Source organism: Panthera pardus, unplaced genomic scaffold (genome assembly GCF_024362965.1).
Source record: "Panthera pardus isolate Hobbes unplaced genomic scaffold, ASM2436296v1 HiC_scaffold_27, whole genome shotgun sequence".
In the NCBI taxonomy this organism is placed as follows: Eukaryota; Metazoa; Chordata; class Mammalia; order Carnivora; family Felidae; genus Panthera; species Panthera pardus.
The window spans coordinates 44,413,349-44,438,146 of NW_026526843.1; the positions used below are offsets into that span (position 1 = coordinate 44,413,349).

General features: G+C 39.7%; 3 protein-coding genes and 1 non-coding gene across 11 annotated transcripts in view; all 4 read left to right on the forward strand.

Annotated features, from left to right (window-relative positions):
• The first annotated feature begins 463 nt into the window (after positions 1-463).
• Positions 464-2,047, forward strand: LOC109256475 (protein BEX1-like). Of its 4 annotated transcripts, none has more exons than XM_019431810.2 (2): positions 464-577; positions 1,411-2,047. In XM_019431810.2, exon 2 carries the CDS (start codon positions 1,416-1,418, stop codon positions 1,800-1,802), a length of 387 nt encoding a protein of 128 aa, XP_019287355.2. In that variant the 5' UTR covers positions 464-577; positions 1,411-1,415; the 3' UTR covers positions 1,803-2,047. The 4 variants fall into 4 exon arrangements, with proteins under 4 accessions (XP_019287355.2, XP_019287358.2, XP_019287353.2 ...); XM_019431813.2 differs by lacking the exon at positions 464-577 and adding an exon at positions 633-736; XM_019431808.2 differs by lacking the exon at positions 464-577 and adding an exon at positions 976-1,055.
• Positions 471-24,798, forward strand: part of LOC109261388 (protein BEX1-like) — a 166,143-nt gene continuing 141,815 nt past the window's right edge. The window contains exons 1-2 of one of the 2 annotated variants that reach the window (XM_053891394.1): positions 473-502; positions 981-1,055. The gene's annotated coding sequence lies outside the window, so the exon portion shown is untranslated. Of the gene's footprint in view, positions 578-980; positions 1,056-24,798 lie in introns of both variants that reach the window. The other variant, XM_053891395.1, reaches the window with a different exon arrangement.
• On the forward strand, positions 14,436-17,822 carry TCEAL5 (transcription elongation factor A like 5). Of its 4 annotated transcripts, none has more exons than XM_019431815.2 (3): positions 14,436-14,566; positions 15,854-15,935; positions 16,923-17,822. In XM_019431815.2, exon 3 carries the CDS (start codon positions 16,950-16,952, stop codon positions 17,568-17,570), a length of 621 nt encoding a protein of 206 aa, XP_019287360.2. In that variant the 5' UTR covers positions 14,436-14,566; positions 15,854-15,935; positions 16,923-16,949; the 3' UTR covers positions 17,571-17,822. The 4 variants fall into 4 exon arrangements, with proteins under 4 accessions (XP_019287360.2, XP_019287359.2, XP_019287361.2 ...); XM_019431814.2 differs by having other exon boundaries at positions 15,854-15,921; XM_019431816.2 differs by lacking the exon at positions 15,854-15,935 and having other exon boundaries at positions 14,438-14,566.
• Positions 20,109-20,373, forward strand: LOC128774021 (small Cajal body-specific RNA 2). The gene has a single exon (XR_008418500.1). It is a non-coding gene; the product is annotated as a small Cajal body-specific RNA 2 (non-coding RNA).

A 24,798-nucleotide genomic window follows, 5' to 3' on the forward strand; every position in this document is an offset into this window, starting at 1 on the left:
GCGGGGCTCAAACTCACGGACCATGAGATCATGGCCTGAGCCAAAGTCGGAAGCTTAACCGACTGAGCCACCCAGGCGCCCCTCTTCTACACATTTTAAAAGTGGAGGGAAAATGGAGAGAGAGCACTAGTAGCAGAAAAGACAGCAAGTGGAAGAAAGCATATCCTTGGAGCAAAGAAGGGGAAGAAGCAAGTCCCCAGAGAAGAACTGGAAGTGGTCAACAGACCCCTGAGAAGATACTGCCCTTACCAGGCAAGCAGAGAAAAGCCCAGGAATATATAAAGAGGGAGAGTCACAGAGCCCAGCCTGGAGTTGCTTCGAAGGACGAGGCGGCAGAGGGAAGGTGCGCAGACCAATCAGCTCTGCGCCACCTAGCGGGCAGCAAAGGGCGCGGGATGGGGGTAGTGCCGCTCGCGGTGACGAAGGCCTCACGTGACCTGCCAACGGTGACTCGAGCGCCTAGCTCTAGCGTCAGACTGGGCCGGCGCTCGCTCCCTTCTCGGTACCTGCTCCCGGTGGCCCTGAGGGCGTGCGGGACAGGGGCACCCCCAAAGGGTAGGAGGCGGAGGGGGAGCAGGTAAGGGACCCGGAGGAGGGGGAGCGTCCCCTGGGCTCGGTGTGGGAGAGCCCACGCGGCCCGCGGAGCCCTCCTCGGGTCCCAGCTGCCCGAGGGCGAAGCCGCGGAAGGACCGCAGCCTCACGCCCAGCTGCGGACCGCGTTTGGCCGCAGAAAATGGTAGGGTGGAAGGCTGGACCGCTGTGAGGCAACGACCCTTTGCAAACACCTGCCTCCTGCACGCCCGGCCCCGCCCGCGTCCTTCTTGGTGTAGAAAATGGTGGTCTGCGCGGGGCATGGGGCGTCTTGGCGTAGGGGTGGGACGGCCGTAGGGTCCCGGGGCCTAGGAAGGGCTGGGTGGCGACGGGTTGGACCCAAGCGCTGGTTGCATCAGTCCCCGCTCCCTTACTCCCGCCCTCTGCAGGTGTGCGGGTCTAAGTGTCGCAGCGGCGCACTCGCGGCTAGAATCGGGAGGAGGAGACTGCAAGGATAGGCCCAGGTCGGTGTGGGGGACAGTGGGGGGGCGGGGGGAACGTGTGGAAAGCCCTGAGACCCCCAAATCCCCCGCCCCACCAAACAGCCCGTCCTCCATCTTGGTGCCCGCAGAGGCCTGGGCTTGGATCGGCAGGGAAAATGGTGGGCTTTGCGCGAGGGAGGGGAGAGGAGCGGCTGGGAGTGGGTAGGGCTCTTACTGGGGGCCCCCTAGAGGGCGTAGGGAGCCTCTCAGGTGGGAAAAATGAAATTTTAAAAAGGCCTAAGAGATCCAGGGCTGAATCTTGGAATGTGCCTAGTAGGGCCTCTGTCCTCGGTGCTGATCAGTCCTGATAAATCCTTCTCTTTCTTTTGTCTCTTAGGAGCAATGGCGTCCAAAGACGAGCAAGCAGTAAAAAATCTCCACATGGAAAATGCCAACCAGGAAAACGAAAAAAAGAATGAAGAGGAGCAAGTTGCAAATAAAGGAGAGCCCTTGGTCCACCCTTTGGAAGCTGGTGAATATTGTGTGCCTAGAGTAAATCGTAGGCGGTTCCGTGTTAGGCAGCCCATCCTGCAGTATAGATGGGACATGATTCAGAGGCTTGGAGAGCCACAGGCAAGAATGAGAGAAGAGAATATGGAAAGGATTAGGGAGGAGGTGAGACAGCTGATGGAAAAGCTGAGGGAAAAACAATTCAGTTACAGTCTGCGGGCAGTTAGTACTGACCCCCCTCACCATGACCATCATGATGAGTTTTGTCTTATGCCTTGAATTCTGATGTTTTCTCTGAAGTTAATAGGAAAACACACCTACCTAAACTTACATGTTTTCAGTGTACCTTTGTTGTAAACCTTTTGGTGTTAACATGTTTCTTGTGCGTCTCCTATGACCGCTTCTGATTGAATATTGTATTTTGACCCAATGTGTAAGATTCTGTCAGCAAGGGAATCTTACCCTATTGAATGGCAAGATGCTCATTATATATTGTGAAGTTAATAAAGCAGTTTAAAAAGGCATTCTCTGTATTCTTTTCTATTTCAGATGTCTTATATTTTGTATACGAAGACAGTCTAAGAATATATAAAGTAAAAAGTTAAAGTGTTTATCTCTTTATGGTAGAATTATGAATAATTTTAATTTTCTTACCTATATTTCATTTCAGAACTAAACACATTACTAATGAAAGAGCTTAACCACCTTTAAAAACAATGTGGGCACTTACACAAAAACTTGTGACAGAATCTGTTTTAGCTTACCTCTGGATTTCTATTTAGAAGTATAAACTAATAGTGATAAGAGACACGTCTTTTTAAAAATCATACTCATCAGAAAGATGATGATAACTCCAAGGGCTGCTGTGTGTACTTGGTGAAGCAATAAGTGTAAGCTTTCTCCAAGTTCTTGTTCCCACTGGAATGTGTGCATGACCCAACTCTAGATATCCCTTTCAGCTATTTGAGGAAGTTTCCAAAGCCAGTTCTTCCCTATACTCCCAAACAAGTCTAGTAGACTAAGAGGTAAGTACTTCCATTCCTCTGCTACTGTGCCCCATTCCCATCTTCTCCCCTGAGTACATCAGTTCAGGAGTCCTCAAGGTGAGGAAATCCCACTGATTTTTTTTTTTCTAGAACACTCAATAAAGTGAATCCTCACTCTTCTATAAAAGTGTAAATTCCCTCTCCTTTTTTAGCTTCATGAAAAGACCTTATCTGTCTAGTTCTCTATGTCTGTAGGTGTGTAGTTCTTTCCTAAGAAACCCCCTTAGTTCATTAGACTATACAGGATGTGTAAGGGAACACAGCTCACTTTCAGTCTGAGACAGTCCCTCCTCATTCCAGCCCCCTGAAATTTAGGAATATAAAGAATTAACCTACATTGAGTTGAATGCCAGGAGATTATGTCAACGAATACCCAAATGTGGGTAATTATGAGAAGTCCATTGGAGGACTGTTGGGTTTAAGTTCCAATAGAACTTGGGAAATGAAGTTGCCTTGGAGTGTGCTATGTAGGTGAAATATATATTATATATGAAGACAGTCTTGTGGAAATAAACTTAGAAGTTAGGATTCTAGGGGTGCCTGGGTGGCTCAGTTTGTTGAACACCAACTCCAGCTCAGGTTATGATCTCACGGTTTGTGAGTTCAAGCCCTACATCGAGCTCTGTGCTGACAGCTTGGAGCCTCAAGCCTGTTTTGGATCTCGTGTCTCCCTCTCTCTGCTCCTTCTCTCTCTGTCTCTCTGTCTCTCTCTCTCTGTCTCTCTCTCTCTCAAAAGTAATATAAACATAAAAAAATTTAAAGAAGTTCAGATTCTAAAATGGAAGTTTGCAAACCACAATCTAAGAGCCAGATTTGGCCTATTATTTTTGTGTCCAATGAGCTAAGAATAAATTTCATGTTTTTAAATGGTTGAAAAAAAATCAAGAATATTTTTTGACATGTAAAAATTATATGAAATCCAAATCTTAGTGTCCATAAATAAGTTCTTATTGGAATACAGCCATACTTAGGAATTTACATACTGTCTGCACTACAGTGGCAGAGTTGAATAGTTGTGAAAGAAACAGTTTTGCCTGCCCGCAAAGTGTACATATTTTATTATCTAGCCCTTACAGAAAAAAATTGCCAACCCCTGCTCTGGAATATAATGTCACAATAGCAGTTATGAAACCCAAGGAAAAAATGGATAGGCAGGTGAAAACCATGTAACGGCAACCCCCAGACATCATGAATCAGATGCCTAAGCAATTCCAAAGCCCTCCCTCCTCCAGGTGCTTGAGATATAAGGCACATTCATGCAAGACAAGTTCATACAGAGAAAAGCTAGAGTTGAAAGGGCAGGTGAACTGATGAACAGATAAGCATATGCCCTACCATACTTCCTAAACTTGATTGTTAATATTAGCACCAGATTTTCTGGAAAACAGAAGCATCCTAGATTCACTGGCCTAAGGATATTCTTCAGCCTTGAAGAAAAAGTGGAAGCTCACATATGAACTCATGCCATACTGTAATAGAAGTTTAAGCATGTATATGCCTAGAAAAATGTACATCTCTTCCATGTAAGGCAGATCCAAGTTGCCTTGTTAACCTCAGAGAAGGATCAGTTCAGGATCCTAGTCTTTGAAGAGAGACCCTGCTGTTAACCAGCTTCCCTTGGTTGTTAGTGTTTGGATCTGAAGGAACATCTGAGGGAGTAGTATGTGAGTGGTTAGGCTCCCTATACAACGTTCAGGTAACAAACAACCAGCAGAAAGTGAGCGAAAGCCAGTAAGGAAACAGAGCATTAGGTTCCCTCAAGGGAAACAGACATATATTTGCCCATTTATATCATTTCTATGTGTTGTGTAGTGAGTCTCCTTTTCTCCTTCTGGCCATTGTCCATGAAAAGAAGAACAAATTATTCCCATAAGTGCCTAAAAATTTTAATAAAGAGAAGGCAGTGAGATTAGGGATTGTACCCTGGTTCTCAAAAAAAAAAAAAAAAAAAAAAGGATGTGCAAGAAAGAGGCTTGAGATATAGATATGTGGTGGGCCATTGGAGTTTTAGCATATCATGCACATCTAGTAGGTATCTGGTGAATGAAAAATTCAACAAAGTAAGTATGGATTTACTGGTATTCAGCAACTGATAAACAAGTATGTACATCTTGGAATCCTTATTTAAATTGAGATAATAATGCAAATAATGTTTCATAACTTTTGAATAAAAATAATTACTGTTTGTTTTCAAAAATTCAATTCAATTGAAGGAAATTCAGAAAATAAATTTAAAGGCCACCATGTGACCAAAGAAAGCAGTGAAATTTGAACTTTCTAGTCAGGCAGAGCAGGGAGAATACACAGACACTGGACTCTTACAGGAGTCCAGGTAGCATAGGAAACTTTGGTTAGAGGCGAAATAAATCCTTCATGATTAACTATCATTTAAAACACAAAGCCATATTTATGCTTCAAGTGAAAATGGAATAACGGTATGGATTTACCTCCCTAACTGAAACAACTAAAACCGGGACAAAATACATGAAACAACAGTTTTCAGTTATTTAACGTCAGAGAGTTGGGAAAGTTAATTGAAATATGAGCCTTCTAATTGCCCCCAGCTTACTGTGTATTGTAGGATTTATAGCATATGTAGAAGTAAAAGGTATGTCAATAACAGCACAAAGACCAGGAGAGGGTTAACAGAAGTACAGGATTTTGAAGTTCTTATTCTATACATTAATATCACTTGAAGGTAGATTCTGAAATGTTAAAAATGTATAAACCTTAAAACAATCATGTAAAAAGTTGTAGCTGATGAGCCAACATATGAGATAAAATGGAATCTTCAAATAGTCAATGAAAAATGTTAGAGGAAAAAGAACAAAGAGCAGATGGGACAAATGGAAACAAATAGCAAGATGATTGATTTAAGCCCAAACAAATCAACATCAATAATTGCATTCATGTAAATTGTCTAAATACCTCAAATATAAACCAGATATTATCAGATTGTATATAAAAGGAAGACAAATATATGCTGCCTATAAAAACCGTATTTTAAATTTAAAGATACAAATTGATTACAAGGAACGGAAAAACAATGAGCAATCTTAACATCAATCAAAACAAAGCTTGAGTGGCAATATTGATTCAGATACAATAAATTTCAGGGAAGAGAATAGTATCAGGGATGGGGCACCTGGGTGGTTCAGTCAGTGAAGCATCCAACTCTTGATTTTGGCTCAGGTCATGATCTCACAGTTTGTGGGTTTGAACCCCACATCAGGCTGTATACAAACAGTGCAAATCCTGCTTGAGGTTCTCTGTCTCCCTCTTTCTCTCTGCCCCTCCCCTGCTCTTTCTCTCTGAAAATAAATATTTAAAAAAAATAGTAATAATACCAGGGATATTACAGTTATAGAAAGTCATTACATAATTTTAAGTGCTAAGTTTGTCAAAAGGACATAGCAATCGTTAACATTCACATGTTACAGTGCTTTAAAATAGATGACGGAAAAACTGATAGCACTGCAAGGGAAGCAGACAAATCCACAATTACAGTCAGAGATTTCAACACCTTCTCTAAAATATTGATAGAACAAGTAGACAATCAGCAAGAATATATATGGCTTGAAGAACACTATGAAACAACTTATCTAGTTGACAATTGTAGAACTTGCCACCAACAACAGTAGAATGTACCTTTGCTTCATTTGCACAAGGAACACTTACCAAGATAGTCCATATTCAGGGCCAAAAAGTAAGTTTCAAAAATTTTAATAGGATTCATATCATAAAATATATGTTTTCTGAGCAAAATGGAATTAAATGAGAAACTAATAACAGAAAGATATCTGGAAAAATCCCAAATATTTGAACTAACATCAAACAGCACATGTCTAAATAACCAAAGAAAGAAATCAAAGAGGAAATTATAAGGCATTTTGAACTGAATGAAAATGAAAATTCAACAAATAGTAATTTGTGAGATGTGGCAAAAGCACCACTTGGGCAGAAATTTATAGCACTGAACATACATATTAGAATAGAAGGAAGCTCTATACCTATTAAATAAACAGAAATCTTTAAAAAAAGTTTTTTATTTGAAGTATTTTTGGTATCCAATGTTATATTAGTTTCAGGTATACAGCATAGTGATTTGACAATTTTATACATTAAGCTATGCTCACCATGAAAGTAAATGGAAATTTTATTTAAAATACTTCCTCTAAAGAAAACCATAGGTCAAGATGGCTTAACTGGTAATTCTACCAAACATTTAGGAATTACATAATACCAATTCTATTCAAAATCTTTTAGAAAATTGAAAAGGAAGGAATAGCTCCCAACTCACCCTATGAGGCTAAAATTACTCGGATAACTAACCAGACAATTATGTTACAAGGAAAGATAACCATAAACTAATCTCCTTCATGAACATATATGTTCATTTTTTTTTGAGAGAGAGAGAGAGAGAGCATGAGCAGGGGAGAGAGAGAGAGAATATTTGGTTTTTGGTTGTTTTTATGTTTTTTTAATATGAAATTTATTTTCAAACTGGTTTCCATACAACACCCATGCTCATCCCAAAAGGTGCTCTCCTCAAGAGAGAGAGAATCTTAAGTAGGCTCCACACTCAGTGCAGAGCCTGACATGGGGCTCAAACCCATGACCCTCGGATCATGACCTGAGCCAGGCACTCAACTGTCTGAGCCATCCAGGCACCTGCCCTTTTTAAAATTCAGTTATATATACAAAACATAATACACCATTACTAAGTAAGGTTTATCCCAAGGATTCAAGATAGTGTTAAATTAGAAAATCATTGTAATTCACTACGTTAACATAAAAGAGAAAAAAACATACGATAATCTTAATGGGTGATGAAAAAACATTTGCTAAAATTGAAAGAATTATTACTGATTAAAATAGTCAGCAACCACATATAGAAGAGACCTTCCTCAACCTGATAAACTACATCTACAAAAATTATACATAATGATGTGTATGTAAAGACTAAATGTTTCCCACCTAAGATGAAAAACGAAGCAAAATAAACACTTTCATAAATTATATTTAAAATTATACCAGAAGTTTTAGTCAGTACAATAAGAGAAAGAAATAAAAGTCATACAGATTGCAAAGGAAGAAATAGAAAATACTCCTAGAAAACTATTATCTATGTAGTAATTCTATGTAATATATAAAAAGCTACTTGAGCTAATAAATAAGTTCAGAAAGGTTGCAGGATACAAGATTGAAATACAGATTTAGTTGTTTTTCTAATTTTCTGAGACTGCTATAACAAATTACCATAAGCTTGGTGGCTTAAAAAAAACACCCAGAAATGTGTTCTCTTATAGTTTTGTAGGCCAGAAGTCCAAATCAAGGTGTAAGTAGTGCTATGTTCTCTCTGAAATTCTCTAGAAAAGAATCCCTCCTTACTTGTTCCAGCTTCTAGTGGCCTCAGACAGTCCTTGACTTGTGGCAACTTTAACTCTAATTTTTGCTTCTCTTCTGTATGTCTGTCTATGTGTTCTTTGTTTCTTCTAAGGATACATCCATTGGATTTAGGGCCCACCCTAAGCCACTATGATATTTCTCAACTCTTTTTTTTAATATTCTATTTTTAAGTAATCTCTATGCCCAACATGGGGCTCAAACTCACAACCCTGAGATCAAGAGTTCCAAGCTCTACCAACTGAGCCAGCCAGGCACCCCTCATCTCAATTCTTAATTAATTACATCCACAAAGACCTTATTTACAAATAAGATCACATTTTGAAGTGCTGGGTAGACATGAATTTTGGGGGAAAATATTCAGTCCTGTACAACAATGAACAGCCAGATTAAAATTTAAAACAATATAATTTACAATAGCATCAGAAATATGAAATACTTAGGGATAAATTTGGCAAAGATATTCAAGACCTGCACATTGAAAGCTATAAAACATTGATAACATACATTAAATCCACCAAATTCATAGGAAAAGAGATCAGATTTGTGGTTACCAGCAGTGGGGGTGAGGGGAGGGAAAAATTGTAGAAAAGTGGTCAAAAGGTAAAAATTTCCATTTATAAAATAAATAAGTCATGGGGATGTAATGTAAAGTGTGATGACTATAGTTAACACTGCTGTATGATTTATAGAAAAGTTATTAAGAGAGTAGATCCTAGGTGTTCTCATCACAAGGAGAAATTCTTTTCTTTTTTTTATTGTACCTGTATGAGATGATGAATGTTCACTAAGCTTACTGTGGTAATCATTTCACAATATATGTAAATCAAAGCATCATGCTATCTTAAACTTATACACTAATGTGTGTGAATTATCTCTCGATAAACTGGGAGAAAAAGTTGGAAACAACCTAAATGTCCATTGACAGATAAATAGATAAACAAAATGTAGTATATACATAAAATGGAACATTATTCAGTCTTAAAAAGGAATGAAATTGTGACACATGCTACAATATGGATAAAACTTGAAGACATTATGCTAAGTGAAATAAGCCAGACAGAAAAAGATTCGTGATTTCATTTATTCAAAATCCCTAAAGTAGTCAAACACTTAGGGACAGAAAGCAGAATGGTGCTTGCCAGGGCATAAAGAGAGTGGGGCAAGGGGAGTTAGTTTAATGGGTACAAAATTTCAGTTTGGGGAGACAAAGAAAGTTCTGGAGATGGATGGTGGTGATGGTTGCACAACAATGTGAGTGTACTTAATGCCACTGATATGTGTACTAAAAAATGGTTAAGAAGGAAAATTTTATATTATGATAACTTATCATAATTAAAAAAGAAATTTGCAAGTCAGTCTTCCAGGCCCAACATTGCCTTTAGAGTCTACACACATCCCAGCCTCCTTATAATACCAGAACCATGAAAACATGACTCACATCAACCCGAGTAGGTATCTACTTGTAAATAATACCACAGTCCCACATCCTAGATGACATCACCCCAATCCAGAAGCCTGCCACTGGAAATGATGTTTCTTCAGATAACATGGTCCCAGTCAAAGATCTTACATTGGAGATGACTTTGCTCTCTAAACAGGGGAAGACTTCACCTCAGACACTGAGACCATCGTTTCAACAATGCCTATATGCTGTCTTTCCTAAAATACTGACAAATTGAACACAATATATTTATTGTTTTTCTTTCTTTGATATTGGGGATTCTATTACATTTCTTCAGTTCATTATTTATTTAGTTCATGACCCTGGTATATGTTTTTCTCTCTGCCAAAAGGTATACTGTATACTTCTACACTTCCATATCTAAAGGGGAAATCTTGTAGAAGTTATAACTATTAATGCCATTTTAAAAATTAATGGAGATTATTGCTTGCCTCATGAGGCAACTACCTCCTAGACCACCCCTCATCTACCTTGGTTATGTCTGGCCTATAAGAACTTCTTATTCTTCTACTTGTTTTCTTCCTTTTTATTCTCATAATAAAAGGTCTTTTATGTTGTTTAAGGCAACTTATGTCCTGCTCTCTGTAAATCTTTTTTACTATTTGAGCCACTCAAATATCCCAACAATGGAGTTCAAGATGGATGTCAAGACATCTAGTCATCAACTACATCATCTTTTTTATTTTTATTTTTATTTTATTTTATTTTATTTTATTTTATTTTATTTTATTTTTGTAAAAATGCTGTCGAGTCAATTGTGAGGCCCTGGCTAGAGGCTGGTTAGTTGCCCTTCATGAACAGATGATAAAGTATACACTTCTACCACTTCCCAGATCATGCATTCACACTCTGGGACACTATGCACAAGCCCTATTAGCCCATGGGCCAGGTTCCAGACAACTAAGAACAGCCTCTATGCCCTGGAGCCTGAGAAATTATTCAAATTAGCCAATCCTCAAAGGTCCAGAAAAATGTAGCTAGCCCCACCTAATTTGTAATACATAAACTGCCCTTGAGAGATCCAACTAGCTGTTATTCAGGTGTAATGCCTGTAGCTCTGCTTGGCAACTAACTTTCTCTCTTTTGGAGCTATAAGTAACAAAGGGTTCTGCCTTCTATCTATTTTTGTGACAGTGTGTTGTGTTCTGCAATCAAAAGAACCTTTAAATTGTATAAAGTCATTTAAAAAAATAAACTCACACAATATACAAAAATTAACTCAAAATGTATCAAAGAGCTAAATATATGAGATAAACTTTAAAACTCTTGAAAGAAAACAAAGGTATAAATCTTCATGTCCTTGAATTTGGCAATGAAGTTTTAGATATGACATCAAAAAGAAGAACAACAAAAAAGAAAAACATATAAATTGGACTTCATAAAAATTAAAAACTTCTGTGGATAAGAAGACACTTTCAAGAAAGTAAAAAAGCAATCCACAGAATGGAAGAAAATATTTGCAAATCATATATCTGAAAAGGGTTTTGTATCCAGAATATATGAGGAACTCTTATAATTCAATAAGAAAATGACAAGCAAGCCAATTTAAAAAATGGAAAAGGGTCTTGAATAGATATTTCTCCAAAGAAGATCGATAAATATCTGATAAATACAAGAAAAGATGCTTAATATTATTAGTCATTAGGAAAATGCAAAAATAAAAAAAGTGAAAATTAACAGTTGTCTTTGAGAATGGAGAGCAATTGGAACCCTAATATATTGGTGGTAGGAGTGCAAAATGTTGCAGCCACTGTGGAGCAGTTTGGCAGTTCCTGAAAAAGTTTTACATAGAATTACCACATGACCCAGCAATTCCATTCTTAAATATTACCCAAGAGAAATAAAAACATACACCCACACAAACACTTATACAGAAGTGTTTAAGGCAGCACTTATAATGGTAGAAACATGGAAATAACCCAAATATCCATCAATATTGAATGGCTAAACAGAATACAATATGGGCATACAATTAAATATTATTCAGCCATAAAAAGGAATGAAATACTATACATACTACAATGTGAATGGACCTTGAATATATTATGCTAAGTGAAAGAAGCCAAACATGAAAGGTCACATATTGCATGATTCCATTTATATGAAATATCTAAATTGGATAATTCCATGGAGACAAAGCAGATTAGTCATTGCTAGGAACCAGTAAAAGGGAAAAATTGGTAGTGACTGCTTAATGGGTTTGGGGTCTCCTTCAGAGTTAATGCAAATTATTTTGGAATGGAATAGAGGAGACGGTTTCACAACATTGTGAATGTACTATATGTCATTGAGTTATACACTTTAAAATAACTAATTTTTATGTTATGTTAATTTCTCCTAAAAATAGAGTCCTATTTGAAAAAAAAGATATTTATAAAAGTATATTCTCTAGGGCAGTTGGCCTTCACTTGTTTTTATATTGCATACTCGTCTGAACATCTTATGATACTAGTGGATCCTATCCTAGGCAAATATACACACCCGGTAACAATGTACATATCGCTCCCAACCACACACACATGCACATCATTTTGAATATAATTCCAGAGGATTAAGACGGTTCTCTAGTTAAGAATGCTGGAATCCAAGGAGAAAGTGCTCTCACTTTAACATAGGTCAGCTTCTAGGATGTTTTTTTTTTTTTTCCTTTTCTCTATTTATTTATTTATTTATTTATTTATTCAATATATGAAGTTTATTGTCAAATTGGTTTCCATACAACATCCAGTGCTCATCCCAAAAGGTGCCCTCCTCAATACCCATCACCCACCCTCCCCTCCCTCCCGCCCCCCATCAACCCTCAGTTTGTTCTCAGTTTTTAAGAGTCTCTTATGCTTTGGCTCTCTTCCACTCTAACCTCTTTTTTTTCCTTCCCCTCTCCCATGGGTTTCTGTTAAGTTTCTCAGGATCCACATAAGAGTGAAACCATATGGTATCTGTCTTTCTCTGTATGACTTATTTCACTTAGCATAACACTCTCCAGTTCCATCCACGTTGCTACAAAGGGCCATATTTCATTCTTTCTCATTGCCACGTAGTACTTCATTGTGTATATAAACCACAATTTCTTTATCCATTCATCAGTTGATGGACATTTAGGCTCCTTCCATAATTTGGCTATTGTTGAGAGTGCTGCTATAAACATTGGGGTACAAGTGCCCCTATGCATCAGTACTCCTGTATCCCTTGGGTAAATTCCTAGCAGTGCTATTGCTGGCTCATAGGGTAGGTCTATTTTTAATTTTTTGAGGAACCTCCACTCTGTTTTCCAGAGTGGCTGCACCAATTTGCATTCCCAACATAGGTCAGCTTCTATTTGTCTTTTCCTTTTCTCACTCCCAAGTAGCTTCTTCTCCATCTCCTCTATATCTTTTCTCTACCTGTAGCTTCTGCTTTTCCATGATGTCAATCTGCTCATGTATCAGGGTTTCTCTGGTTCCTAGGTACAGATCTTTTCATAAGTGCACATACTCTAGTACTTTCTAAGCATATGCAACCTTGCATACCATTTTAGGTGGTCCAAGACTTCATCAGTTGAGAATGCATGGTCTACGTAAATCAGTACAGTCACCATGTCAGACTTCCTTAGACACTGAACCAAACCTGGCTCAGAGGGCACAGGATGGGTATGAACTGGGAAGCAGACACCTTGCAGCATGCAAGGTGCTTTGGTGCTTCCTAGGTGCTCTGGTGAAGATACTGCAATTTAGAAACCCATCAAGCATCACCTCCTAAGTCAAGCAGTAGGCAGCAGACAGGGTCAAAGAAACTTCCACTTGGACACTCTGAATAAGGGCAGAGAACAGGCAGGTATGGAGGCTCTCCCTAAAGCAATCATTTCTCTGGGTTTTATAGAAACCTTCCACTGCAGGGGGGTGGAAGGGATGTGTCTTTGTTTTCAGTTGTTAGGATAGCATTCCCATCTCTGCTGGGGTTGACTTACTTCTGTGAGAATTTGGAAGAAGGAGGGAAGGATCCAAAGACATTTACTCAGGTCACTACCATGGTCATCTCTCCATGTTCGTTTTGGAGTAAGCAATAGTCAGGTGCCTGAATGCAAAGGATGAGAGGCTCTGGAAGGTGAGAAGGGGATCTGGAAACTGCATATTCCCCGCTTCTTGGAAGGGCAGGGAAAATCAGACCATATCTGCATCCCTCAGATCCTCAGCCGCCTTTCCACAACAGCTAAACTTCTGAATGAAAATAGCCATGGACCAAATGTTCAAGATTGATATTGTGTCCGCCATCAGATTTCAGCAAGTCTACTTAACACTCAGTGATTGTTTAGGCACAATAAATACATGTATTTTTAGTAGAACATGGAAGAACTACCTATTTATGAAAATTACAAAAAAATATTTTGTGTATAGCCAGTTCAAGCCATTTTCCATACAGTAAAAATTAATGCAATGAACTTAATTTTGGAAACTTGTTGTTTTTTTTTCTATCCTAAACACATTCTTTGCCCCAAATGAAAATAGCTTTATTTAATTTTTGCTTATAAGAATAACCCATGCTGAGGGGAGCAAATTAAATAAAACTGAAAAAAAATATTTAGAAGAAAATAAAATCCCCACTTCAACTATCTGTTTCCCTACCTGGCAATCCATCATGTACCTGTTATGTGAAGATCTGGAGGAGAGGAGAAACGAAAATCAGTGGCTAAGTTGAGTAGATTGACGGGACGGGGTAGGTGCTCTGAGATCAAAGGAGAGAAAGAAAAAACAATCCTCAGAAATGTACCAGTGACCAGTTGCGCTAGGAGAAAATGTAGCTCTTCCTTGATAAAACAGAACAAACACATACCACAGGGAGAAGGGGCCACATTTGATCTTTGGGAATAGCAAAGACCAAAATGAGTGACAGGGGCTCAAACGGTGAGAGGAGGGGACTTAAGCAGAGCGAGGCGGAAGGGGGCTAGTGAAGGTAAGAAGTGGGCTGGCTCCTGACGCACTTTCTGCTGGTGGGAGGGGAACTAGGGACCCGAGCCCACTGGTGACGTATTCTTCACGTGATCAGAGGCCTACGTGTGCAGAAGTCCCTCTCCTCCAGGTACCAGCTCCCTATTTCCGTGGAGAAAGATTTCAGACTGAGGGACAGAGGGCAGCTGCCCTATAGCCCTGCAGGTCGGTACAACCAGAGGAGAAGTTGCGGGGGGCGGGGGGTGGTGCACTGGGGTAGGGATGGTAACTGATAGAGGCTACAAAGGATCCTGTCTGCTTTCCAGATGCCACCCCCTCCCACCACCATTCATTCTGGCGCAGGAAATTGTATGAGTGTTCAGGGAGAGGTCTGGGTACCAACTCTTATTTCCCCGGATAAATGTGGGCTTATGGCAGAAAGAAATGTGAGGAGACGGAGGCATCTCTCTGGAAGGGCTACAAATCCACAGGCACCTGCAGACCCCTGGGGTGGGGGATGGCAAAGGGCAAAGACCCGAGCGGGTCCAGGACTGGATTCTCTCTATCCCTTCTTTTCCCAATGGGTATATATTTGGTACAAGAAATCCAGGGCTTGGCGGGAGGAGGTGGAGAGGGACAAGGGGTTGAGACTGGGTACCAACTGGGATCTCCTAGGAGGCAGGTTATCCAGAGACGTCTGGCGGAGACGGCCGGGGGAGGGGGATGACGATGAGGAGGAAATAGCCTGATCTCTGCCGAGCAGCTGGAGGATGGCACAGCCTGTGAGCCAAAGGTGGGGAGGGCCTGTGTTATTTGCATCTTTTCTCCAACTTCCGTCCATTTTGTAGCCGAAAATGATGGCCTGCAGGTAGCGGGGGAGGGGGGAGGAGGTGCTGCAAAGAAGGGAGACAGAGGTTCAGTCTGCAGCTCCCTGTTGGGGAGGAGTGGCTTCTAAACTAAAGAACACTAACAGGAGATAAGATGAGCCAAATCTACTGAATTTGGAAATAATTTGTCTCTTGCATTGTAGGAAAACGTGGTATTCTTCGTATGTAGAGAGGCAAGGGGTGTCAGGAATGCTCTGGACGTTTCAGTCCTGCCTCCTGACTCTATCTTCATCATTTTCAGAAACGTGATGGACTTTGTGCTATGTGGGCACCCTGGAGTGGGGGGTTGGGAAGGCAGATACCTGAGCCCAGCAGGATCTGCCTTCTGAACATCACTGTCCTGAACCTCACTCATTTTAGTGCAAGAACAAATCAGATATAAATTTGGGAGGAAGATTCAGAAACATAGTAACTCTTTGGAAATAATTGTTCTCTGCCATTGCCCAGTGGTAGAAAATGGAGGTATTAGGGAAGGGCTGTAAAGGGGGATCCGGGAAGCAAGGAAAAGGATGGGGGGGGTGGCACGAGTTGGGAAAGTGTTGACAACTATAGTGTGAAAAGAAACAGCGTCTCAGTTGCCAGTCATTCACTTCTCATTTACCATCTGTCTCTTGTCTCTTTATAGGTCTTCAGGTCGGTAGTTGTAGGCACCAACCCAAACAAGAAAAGGAAAGACCTGCAGTATCAGTGCAGGTCAGTGGGAGAAGGTAACTGTCCCAGGACCCCTGGGAGTAGCAGTGACTTAAGCTTGAGCAGAGGTTGGGGAGGACAACCTTCCTCCAAGCCACCCTACTGCAGTCTCAGAATACATGGCCTATGTCAGGACCCTAAGGGAAGGAACATGGTGCTTTATGGCTGGTGAGGACCAAGGTAAGAACAAAGAAGTGAGAGACAAGAGGCATGGCATCTGTGAAGCCCCTTGAAGATATTAGAATAGCTCTGAGAAAGACAGATACCATATGGTTTCACTCTTATGTGGATCCTGAGAAACATAACAGAAACCCATGGGGGAGGGGAAGGAAAAAAAAAAAAAAAGAGGTTAGAGTGGGAGTGAGCCAAAGCATTAGAGACTGTTAAAAACTGAGAACAAACTGAGGGTTGATGGGGGGTGGGAGGGAGGGCAGGGTGGGTGATGGGTATTGAGGAGGGCACCTTTTGGGATGAGCACTGGGTGTTGTATGGAAACCAATTTGACAGTAAATTTCATATATTAAAAAAAAAAAAAAAAAAAAGAAAAAAAAAAAAAAAAAAAAAAAAAAAAAAAAAAAAAAAAAAAAAAAAGAATAGCTCTGAAATCTGAGAACTGGCCATTATCTGTTATATCTGCAGTTCTAGAAGTCTTACAACTGCAGGCAAGGAAAAAAAGAAACTGGCCAGGATTCCTGCAGGTCAGTGTGAGTTGGGACTACCCATTTAAAATTGTCCTGGGCATTGCTAAGGCCAGAGCAAAGTTTAGGGACAAATCTGCTCTTATACAGTTCTCAGCACACCCCACTTAAATGTAGAGAGAAGCACCTGTGAAAGTTTCTGTAAGGCTGGCTCATGTAAACATGTGGAAGTGGGGAGGAAAGGGAAAAATATATAGGTAAGAGTGCACCTGTAATTTGGGTAGGGTAAGGAAAACTCTAAATCATAAAGGCAAATATTTTTAGGAACTATATTATACAACCTAAGTTCTCCTTTTTGTCTCCTAGGACAGGCAAAGGAGGGAGAATCTCAACATGGAAAAGGTCTACAAAGAAAATGAACGAAAGCCAGAAAATGAAGGAAACCTCAAAAATGAGGGAAAGCCAGAAGATGAAGTAGATACAGAAGATGAAGGAAAATCAGATGAGGAAGAAAAGCTGAAAGTGAAGGGAAAGCCAGGGCATGAGGGAAAGCTCCAGAATGAGGGACAGCCAGATGATGAGGGACAACCAGAAGATGAGAAAAAGCAAGAAAAGCAGGGCAAGTCTGAAAATGAGGGAAAACCACACAGTGAGGGCAAGCCAGAATCCCTGACAAAGGCTGAGAGTGAGTCGCGGGCTGCCGAAAAGCGCCCAGCTGAAGATTATGTGCCTAGGAAAGCAAAAAGAAAAACGGACAGGGGGACAGACGATTCCCCCAAGGACTATCAGGAGGACTTACAGGAAAGGCACTTGGGCAGTGAGGAAATGATGAGAGAATGTGGAGATGTGTCAAGGGCTCAGGAAGAGCTAAGGAAAAAACAGAAAATGGGTGGTTTTCATTGGATGCAAAGAGATGTACAGGATCCCTTTGCCCCAAGGGGGCAACGGGGTGTCAGAGGAATGAGGGGTGGAGGTAGGGGCCAGAAGGACTTAGAAGATGTCCCATATGTTTAATGCCTTTGGCCTTCAATTCTGATTTCTCTCGTGAGAATATTGCTGACCCTGCTTTCCCTGGTAGGCATTTGCCAGGCTGTGTGCTTTAACCTTATGCTGATACTTTGCTTTAGGTGTCACTCTCGGTTACCAGCAGCCTTCACCCAACTGCAGCACTCTGTCTTTAAGTAGGGAACTTTCACCCATGTGCATGGAAAATATGTTCATGGTACATTGTAAAATAATAATAAAAAAACAGTTTTCAGAACCGCATATACAGCATCAGCCCATTTTTGAAAAAAAAATAGTTACATAATACATCCATGAGTAGGGAAAACTGAGTATATCAAAAGAGAAATGGTGGCTTTCTCTGTGTAGTGGCAATGGAAGAGATTATCTTCTCTTATCTGCTTTTTTCCTGAAAAAACATAGATTACTTTTGCCATAAAATAAATAATAAAAGATGTAAAAATGGGAAAACACATACAAAGCAATCAAAATAACAGTTCAGTGAGTTTATGAAGGCAGTGGAGACACTTAAAATTACTTTGGCACGATGTGAATGATGTGTTATATTCACATTCCCTCTGGGACTCAAAACTGGAGGAATTAACTTGAGTTATTACAGATCCATTTCTGTAACAGTCTTGTCATCTGTGAAATGGGGATAAAACTTCTCTTCCAGGGCTGTGGAGAAGATCAGATGAGGTACTGAGTATGTGAGCTGTATTGAGCTGACTCCTACCCTCTGACCTGCAGTAACAGAAACAGAACTCTGGGGGAGGGCTGAAGGAAGTCTCATTTGTGTCAGGAATAAGTCCTGAAAGCTAAGAGGTGGGTGCCACTTTACCTTGAGTAATACTATGTTTGATGTGCACTGTGCTTCTTCTCATGGGTCCTGCACTCCCCTAAGGGCCTCACTGCTGCTGGTGGGTTGGAATCCTCAAGGTAACAAAACCTCTTTGATTTCCAGAGTCTCTGCTGAGTTGAATCCTCACTATGTTCCCTGCCAAACTGTGGAGAAGGTCCCTCTTTCCATGTTATACTGTAGTTTTAACACTGACAAGAAATGTGGGAAAATGCTTTGTAAATTTTTAATTAATATACTTTTCAGACATTATAATTACCCCATTAGACTTGCCTTTTACAAAACAAAGAATTCATCTTACTGATTTTGGTACCCACAACATATAATAGAAATTTTTTTAAAAAGCCAGTACATTATCAAGTCAGAAGGCCTCAATTCTTGCTCCAGTTCTGTCTCTGATTGAATATGTAAGCCTGAGCACATAATTTCATTTTTTAGCAACTGAAACTTAACACTCCAAAAGGAACACAGCAGTACAGGGATTATATCACAATTCATTGGTAAATGATTTTAACATTGGATATAGTAGTATTCTCAAATTTTGCTAGCTGCCAGCAGACTACCTGCATTAAAATCATCTAGCTACCTTGTCAAAAATTCACAATCCTGGCACATCCAATATAGCAGAATCTCTTTTGACTTGTCCTCACAATGTCTGTGTGTGTGTCTTTTGTTCTTAGCTCATTTTTATCAAATGGATACCTGTAAATTTTTTTAATCCAATAGTGCAAAAAGTTTATTATTAAAAATCTCAGTCTGCCTTGCCATTCCACATTCTCATCCTCCAAAGGCAACTACCATAAACGTTTTTGGTTTCTTCTAGTATTTATCTCCATATTTCTGAATAATATACTTACGCTGCAATTTCTTTTTTTATAAACAGTTGCATTGAAATGTAATTCACATACCACAACATTCACCCTTAATTTTAAAGTGTACAATTTATTGGTTTTTAGTATATTAGCAGAGTTCTGAAACCATCACCACTATTAGTTCCAGGATATTTTCATCACCCTGAAAAGAACTTTATACACATTAGCATATAATGGTGTTCCCATTCTCTTCTCCCCCCAGCTCCTGGCAAATAATGATCTACTTTGTCTCTACAGATTTGCATATTCTAGACATCTCATATATATGGAATCATACAATATATGATTCCTTTCAAGTAGCATAAAGTTTTTAAGTTTCATCCATATAATAGTATGTATCAGTACTAAAAATTCATGTACATGGGATTTTTTGCCTTTTAAAATAAACTTCATTGAGAAGACAAAATATAATATTTACAAGTACAGAAATTATGGTTCTGTCTTAGCTTATTATGTAGATAGCCTCAGTGCATGCTAATGATTATGTCCAAAGTTGCATTAACTTCATTTAAATGCTTTGATTCCTTTTATGAAGAGGTACTCTAAATTTAATGTACTTGTTTTTTGTCTGTTTTAAAGTAAACACAGGTGTGTAGTATGTGATACACTGCTTATTCATTTCTGCTGAAAGAACCAAAAGTTTTTTCCATTCTTTTTTTACTTGAAATCTTTCATTTTATTGAAATATAATTTACATGCATTGCTATATGTTTAAGATGTACAGCATGTGGATTGATTTACATATTTGTAAATTACCACAATAATTAGCTGTATACCCATCATCTCATATAGATATGATAAAAAAACAAAACAAAACAAAACACCTGTTGGGAGAGGGGCCTGGAGCGGCACCACCTGTGTGGTGCAATGGTGTTGCATGGAAGGTTCATGTAGGCTGAGTTTTGAGTGGATGCACGACTGTATGAGTGTGCAAGTGGGCCATGCAAGGTGAGTGTGTACCCCAATCCCTGAGCCCTTGCCCTCCCCCACACTTTGATAGTATTTGACCAAGGTGTGACCCTAGCCCTGAGGAGCTGACCTGAGATGAAAAGCTTCCTTCCTGAGAAGTCCCCTCCTCTGTGCAGGGATCTCCCTCCTCAAAAAAGGAAATAAAGAAAAAGAAAAGAAAAGAAAAAAAAATATATGGTGATGAGAACTATTAGGATTTCCTCTCAACAACTTTCATATATATTATACAGTAATGTCAACTTTTTGCATTTAAATATGTGTTTTATTTCCTTGAGTATATACCTAGGAGTGGAATTGCTATGCTATGCGGTAATTCTATGTACAACTTTTTGAGGAACTGCCAAACTGTTTCCTAAAGCAACTGTGGCACTTGACAGTCCCATCCAGATCCTGTGTTCAAGTGTTCCAACTTCTCTACATCCTTGCTAACACTTGCCATTGCCTGCATTTTTTATTTTGGCCATCTTAGTATAAAGTAGAATCCATTGTGGTCTTGATTTGCATTTTCGTAATGGCTAATGATGTTGAGCATATTTTCATGTGTGTATTGTTCATTTGTATATCCTCTTTGGAGAAATGTCTATTTAAATCCTTTACCAATTTTAAAATTGGGTTGTTTGCCTTTTTATTGTCAAGTTTTGAGTTCTTTCTTTATCTTGGCTACAAGTCTCTTATCAGATATATGACTTGTAACAGCTATTTTCTAACTTATTAACTTAGTCATTATCCACTGGCTTTCTGATACCATAATTGAGTAGTTCTCTCTTCTCATCACAATCTCCATATCAATTGCCTATCTCCTAATATAGCTTTATCACATCTAATGTGTATTGTAACAAGCCTTCAGTGATTCTGTTGTTTAACTCTGAGGACCATTTGTGCATTAGGGTAGCTACCAACCCCAAAACATCAGTGGCTTACCACAACAAAGGTTTATTTTTGAAAATTCATGAGGATTGGGTATGGACAGGTTCTGCTCCCTCTAGTTTCCCAGAGATCCAGACTAATCATGATACCACTGCAACAGAGGAAAAGCATACATGGAGATCTCACACTCATTTTTCCACACCGTGGTCTAGAAGTGATATAAATCACTGCTGTTCACAGCCCATTTTTTTCATATTTCTAACTCTTCAATTCTGGCAAGCAATTCTGAGAAAGGTGTTATTATGCTTTCCATATAGGTGACTTAATTGAGGCTCATAGAGTGTAAATGACTTATGCAAAGTCACATACTGGTAAGGGGAAGGGCCAATATTGGAACTTGGGTTTACTTGGCTCTAAGGCGATGATGCTTAACTAGTTAGCTTCCCTAAATACAAGGATTTGAATCTTATCTTCACCTTATTGACCAACCAATCCTTTAAGATGTCAGAATAGTGGTAATGTTTTTTTTCAGATGACAGACCTAAAGAGCAAGGCTCACAATGGCATTGCTTCCTCCACTATTAATGCCTTTAAAAGACATTTAATGCCAATTCACGGCTCGATTGCCTTGGCCTCCAAGTCATGGGCTCTTCCTATAGTACATGTAGGTATTCAGACAGGTGGTAACACCTGTTTTCTCCTGAGTTGGAAGATCACATTCCTTCTTAAGCTCCCTTTGCCTGGGATCTCTTATACATTTGGGCCTGGGATGACTCAAACATTAGAAGTACTGCACTGGGCAGATACAGAACTGATGTCACTACAAAACCACCAAAACAGGCCCAGGCACAACCAAGGCCCTTCTGGGAGTCGGAGCAAGGTTGGCTGGAGTAATTGTCTTAACTGCATCCCCATGCCTATTGTTCTGGGGGCTATTTCAATAGACTCTGAGAGAAGGGTTCAACATGTTTACTTCAAAACTCAAATTATCTGTTCAAATCCAGGTTGTAACTGGTTCTGAAAGGGAGCAATGCTTTAAAATTTTATGGTATGGAGTTTAATTTCCATCCCTACAAAATTCTCCTTCATACTTCAAAAGTGAAAAGGACAGAGAAAACAAACAAACAACAAAGCCTTATGACTAACAATGAAGAGTTTCTGTCATTGGAGACTATCGAACCTATTACCTGTTCCTTTTAGCCAACAAACAATGACCTATGTTGCTAAGGATAGTCATATAAGAGATAGCTACTTTGCTTCTCCCTCACAATCTTCCCAACCCATAAATACTTTTGGGATAAGAAAATAAATGTTCCTGAGAATAGATATCAACTCCTTGTCCACTGCAAGCCACTAGAGCAAGAGTTTGTACTTCTTATGGGAACCAAAAGGAACCTTAAATCAAGTGTTATTTAATTTGTAAAATGAACAAGAAAATTTTTGGTTTCATCCCCAAATGGAGAGCTAAAAAGAATAGCACTCACACTACAACAGGAAAGAAAGTTGTATAAATGGCAAAATAACAATTTTTCTTAAAACTCTCAGAGAACTGAGTTCACAGGGCAAACAATTATCACAAAATCTATAGAGAGACTTGTGGAGGGAGAAATAGGACCTGAGTGTCTGCTTATCTGGGATAGACACTACCAAACAGCATGTAGACCAGTAAGAAAATCTGGCTTGAAAATGCTAATGAATTTCTAAAGACTGAGTGAGGGCTAGCATGAGTGTGTGAAGTCCCCAAGGGCTGCAGATATAAAGGGCTTACATTCAGGTTTTATTCCAAAAACTTCAAGTGTTCCTAGGGAAGATCAGGGAGAATCTGAGAAAGCTTGCTCCAAAATGCCAGCTAACAGACTGAGACAGCAGTCACTGATTAAATCCCAACCAGACTAAACTCCCCTGATAAACAAAAGACTTAATCACGCAGGAAGAAGGACAACAAAACCCATATCTTGAAGGCACAAGTAGAACCCTACAGCAGTTGGGGAAAGGAAACAGAAAAACAAAAAGCTCTATGAAGGGAGGGAGCAGGCATGTGTGCTAGGTTCAGCATTGTATCTGAAGGAGAGGCATGAATACATGCAAAGGTTACATCACTAAAACTCAGGTTCACAGTGCTTACCTAAGATGAAGACCTTATCAGAACATCAGAGAATGCCTGTCCCTCTCTGTTCAATACCACACTAACAACCACTGAGTAAAAATAACAGTGGAGGACAGCAAGAAATATTCTTTCTCAGAAGAGCAAAGGAAAACTGCAAAGCCAATTGGAAAGACTCAAAGCCAATGGGAAGAAAACATCAAACTAAGCCCAACTTCTAACTAGATTAAACTTCCATACTAAAAACTTAGCAGGAAAGACATGTTCATCTTCAGTCATAAACTCTATTTACCTCAGTAATTACTATCTTACCTAGTTTTCAGGTAAAATTATGAGAAATACAAAGACAAGAAAAGAAAACATTCTGAAGAGACAAAACAATAATGAGAACCAGAATCAAATATGACATGGGTCTTGAAACTATCAGACAGGGAATTTAAAATAACTGTGGTTGGTGTTCCACTTCTGGCATGGTAATGTGAGGAACTCTGAGGATCCATTCCCCGGTGAAATTGCTGAAAGTTATTTTTTAATATAACCATTTGAATTCTTTGAAAATTATCATAAGGGTATACAGCAAATGGAAAAAAAATGATACATTTCTTTAAAAAAATCTAAAACAATAAAAACAATGAGAATCTGTGACATTTGAACCAAGACTTTCTCCATGCTTACACCTTCCCAGCTCAGCATAATGGAAATTATACTCCAGAAGGGTACAGCCAAGAGCACAGTTCCCTTCTCACCTCAGCTCACATCTGAAGGGTCACTTTATCTTTCCAGGAGAGAAGGAACTTCTTATACTGCTTTGAGTTAATCTGTTGCTCAGACTATAAGTTTTAGGTGAGTGTAGCCAAAAGGTGAGGGCACCCTTCTGCCCAGGCCCAATTTATCAGAAAGAAGCTCTCTCTTCAGCACAGTGTGCTAAGAATACTGGGCCCCCAGTTGCCTGGGACAGGCAAGTCAAGAAGACTTGATGGTACTTAATCCCCATTCAAGTGCACAGGTCCTAAAGCAGGAGTGTCACTCAAATTGTGCCACTGTGCCCATCCCTAGCTCCAGAGCCTTGTATCAGAGATTTTTTTTTTCCATTGGGAAAGGCAGGCTTTGAAGCAGAGAGCTCCAATCCCTTTCCAAAGCACTGTCACACAGTGTGGAGAGGTTGAAGTTTGAAAGCACGATAAGAAATGAAGATTGTGGTCAAATGCAATTAAGAGGAGGTCAGTACATTAACTAGAGATGTAACTTAACATTATGCCAGCTAGTTTATCAGAGGATTAAAAAAAGAGACAGATAAGTAGAGTCTTATTGGGGTCAAAACAAACATCACACAATGACATCAAAAACTATGTCTGAAAAGGGGCCAAAATTTCATACCATAAATCTGTGAAGCAATTTATGCCCCAGAGCAGTTTCAAAAACAATATAGCAATAGGGCACCTGGGTTTCTCAGTTGGTTAAGCATCTGACTTTGGCTCAGGTCATGATCTCCAGGTTCATGAGTTTGAGCCCCACATTGGGCTCTCTGCTGTCAGCACAGAGCCTGCTTCAGATCCTCTGTCCCCCTCT

Excerpts from the sequence above, each read along its gene's own strand:
- LOC109256475 (XM_019431810.2), top strand. The coding sequence starts at position 1,416 with ATGGCGTCCAAAGACGAGCAAGCAGTAAAAAATCTCCACATGGAAAAT.
- TCEAL5 (XM_019431815.2), top strand. The coding sequence starts at position 16,950 with ATGGAAAAGGTCTACAAAGAAAATGAACGAAAGCCAGAAAATGAAGGA.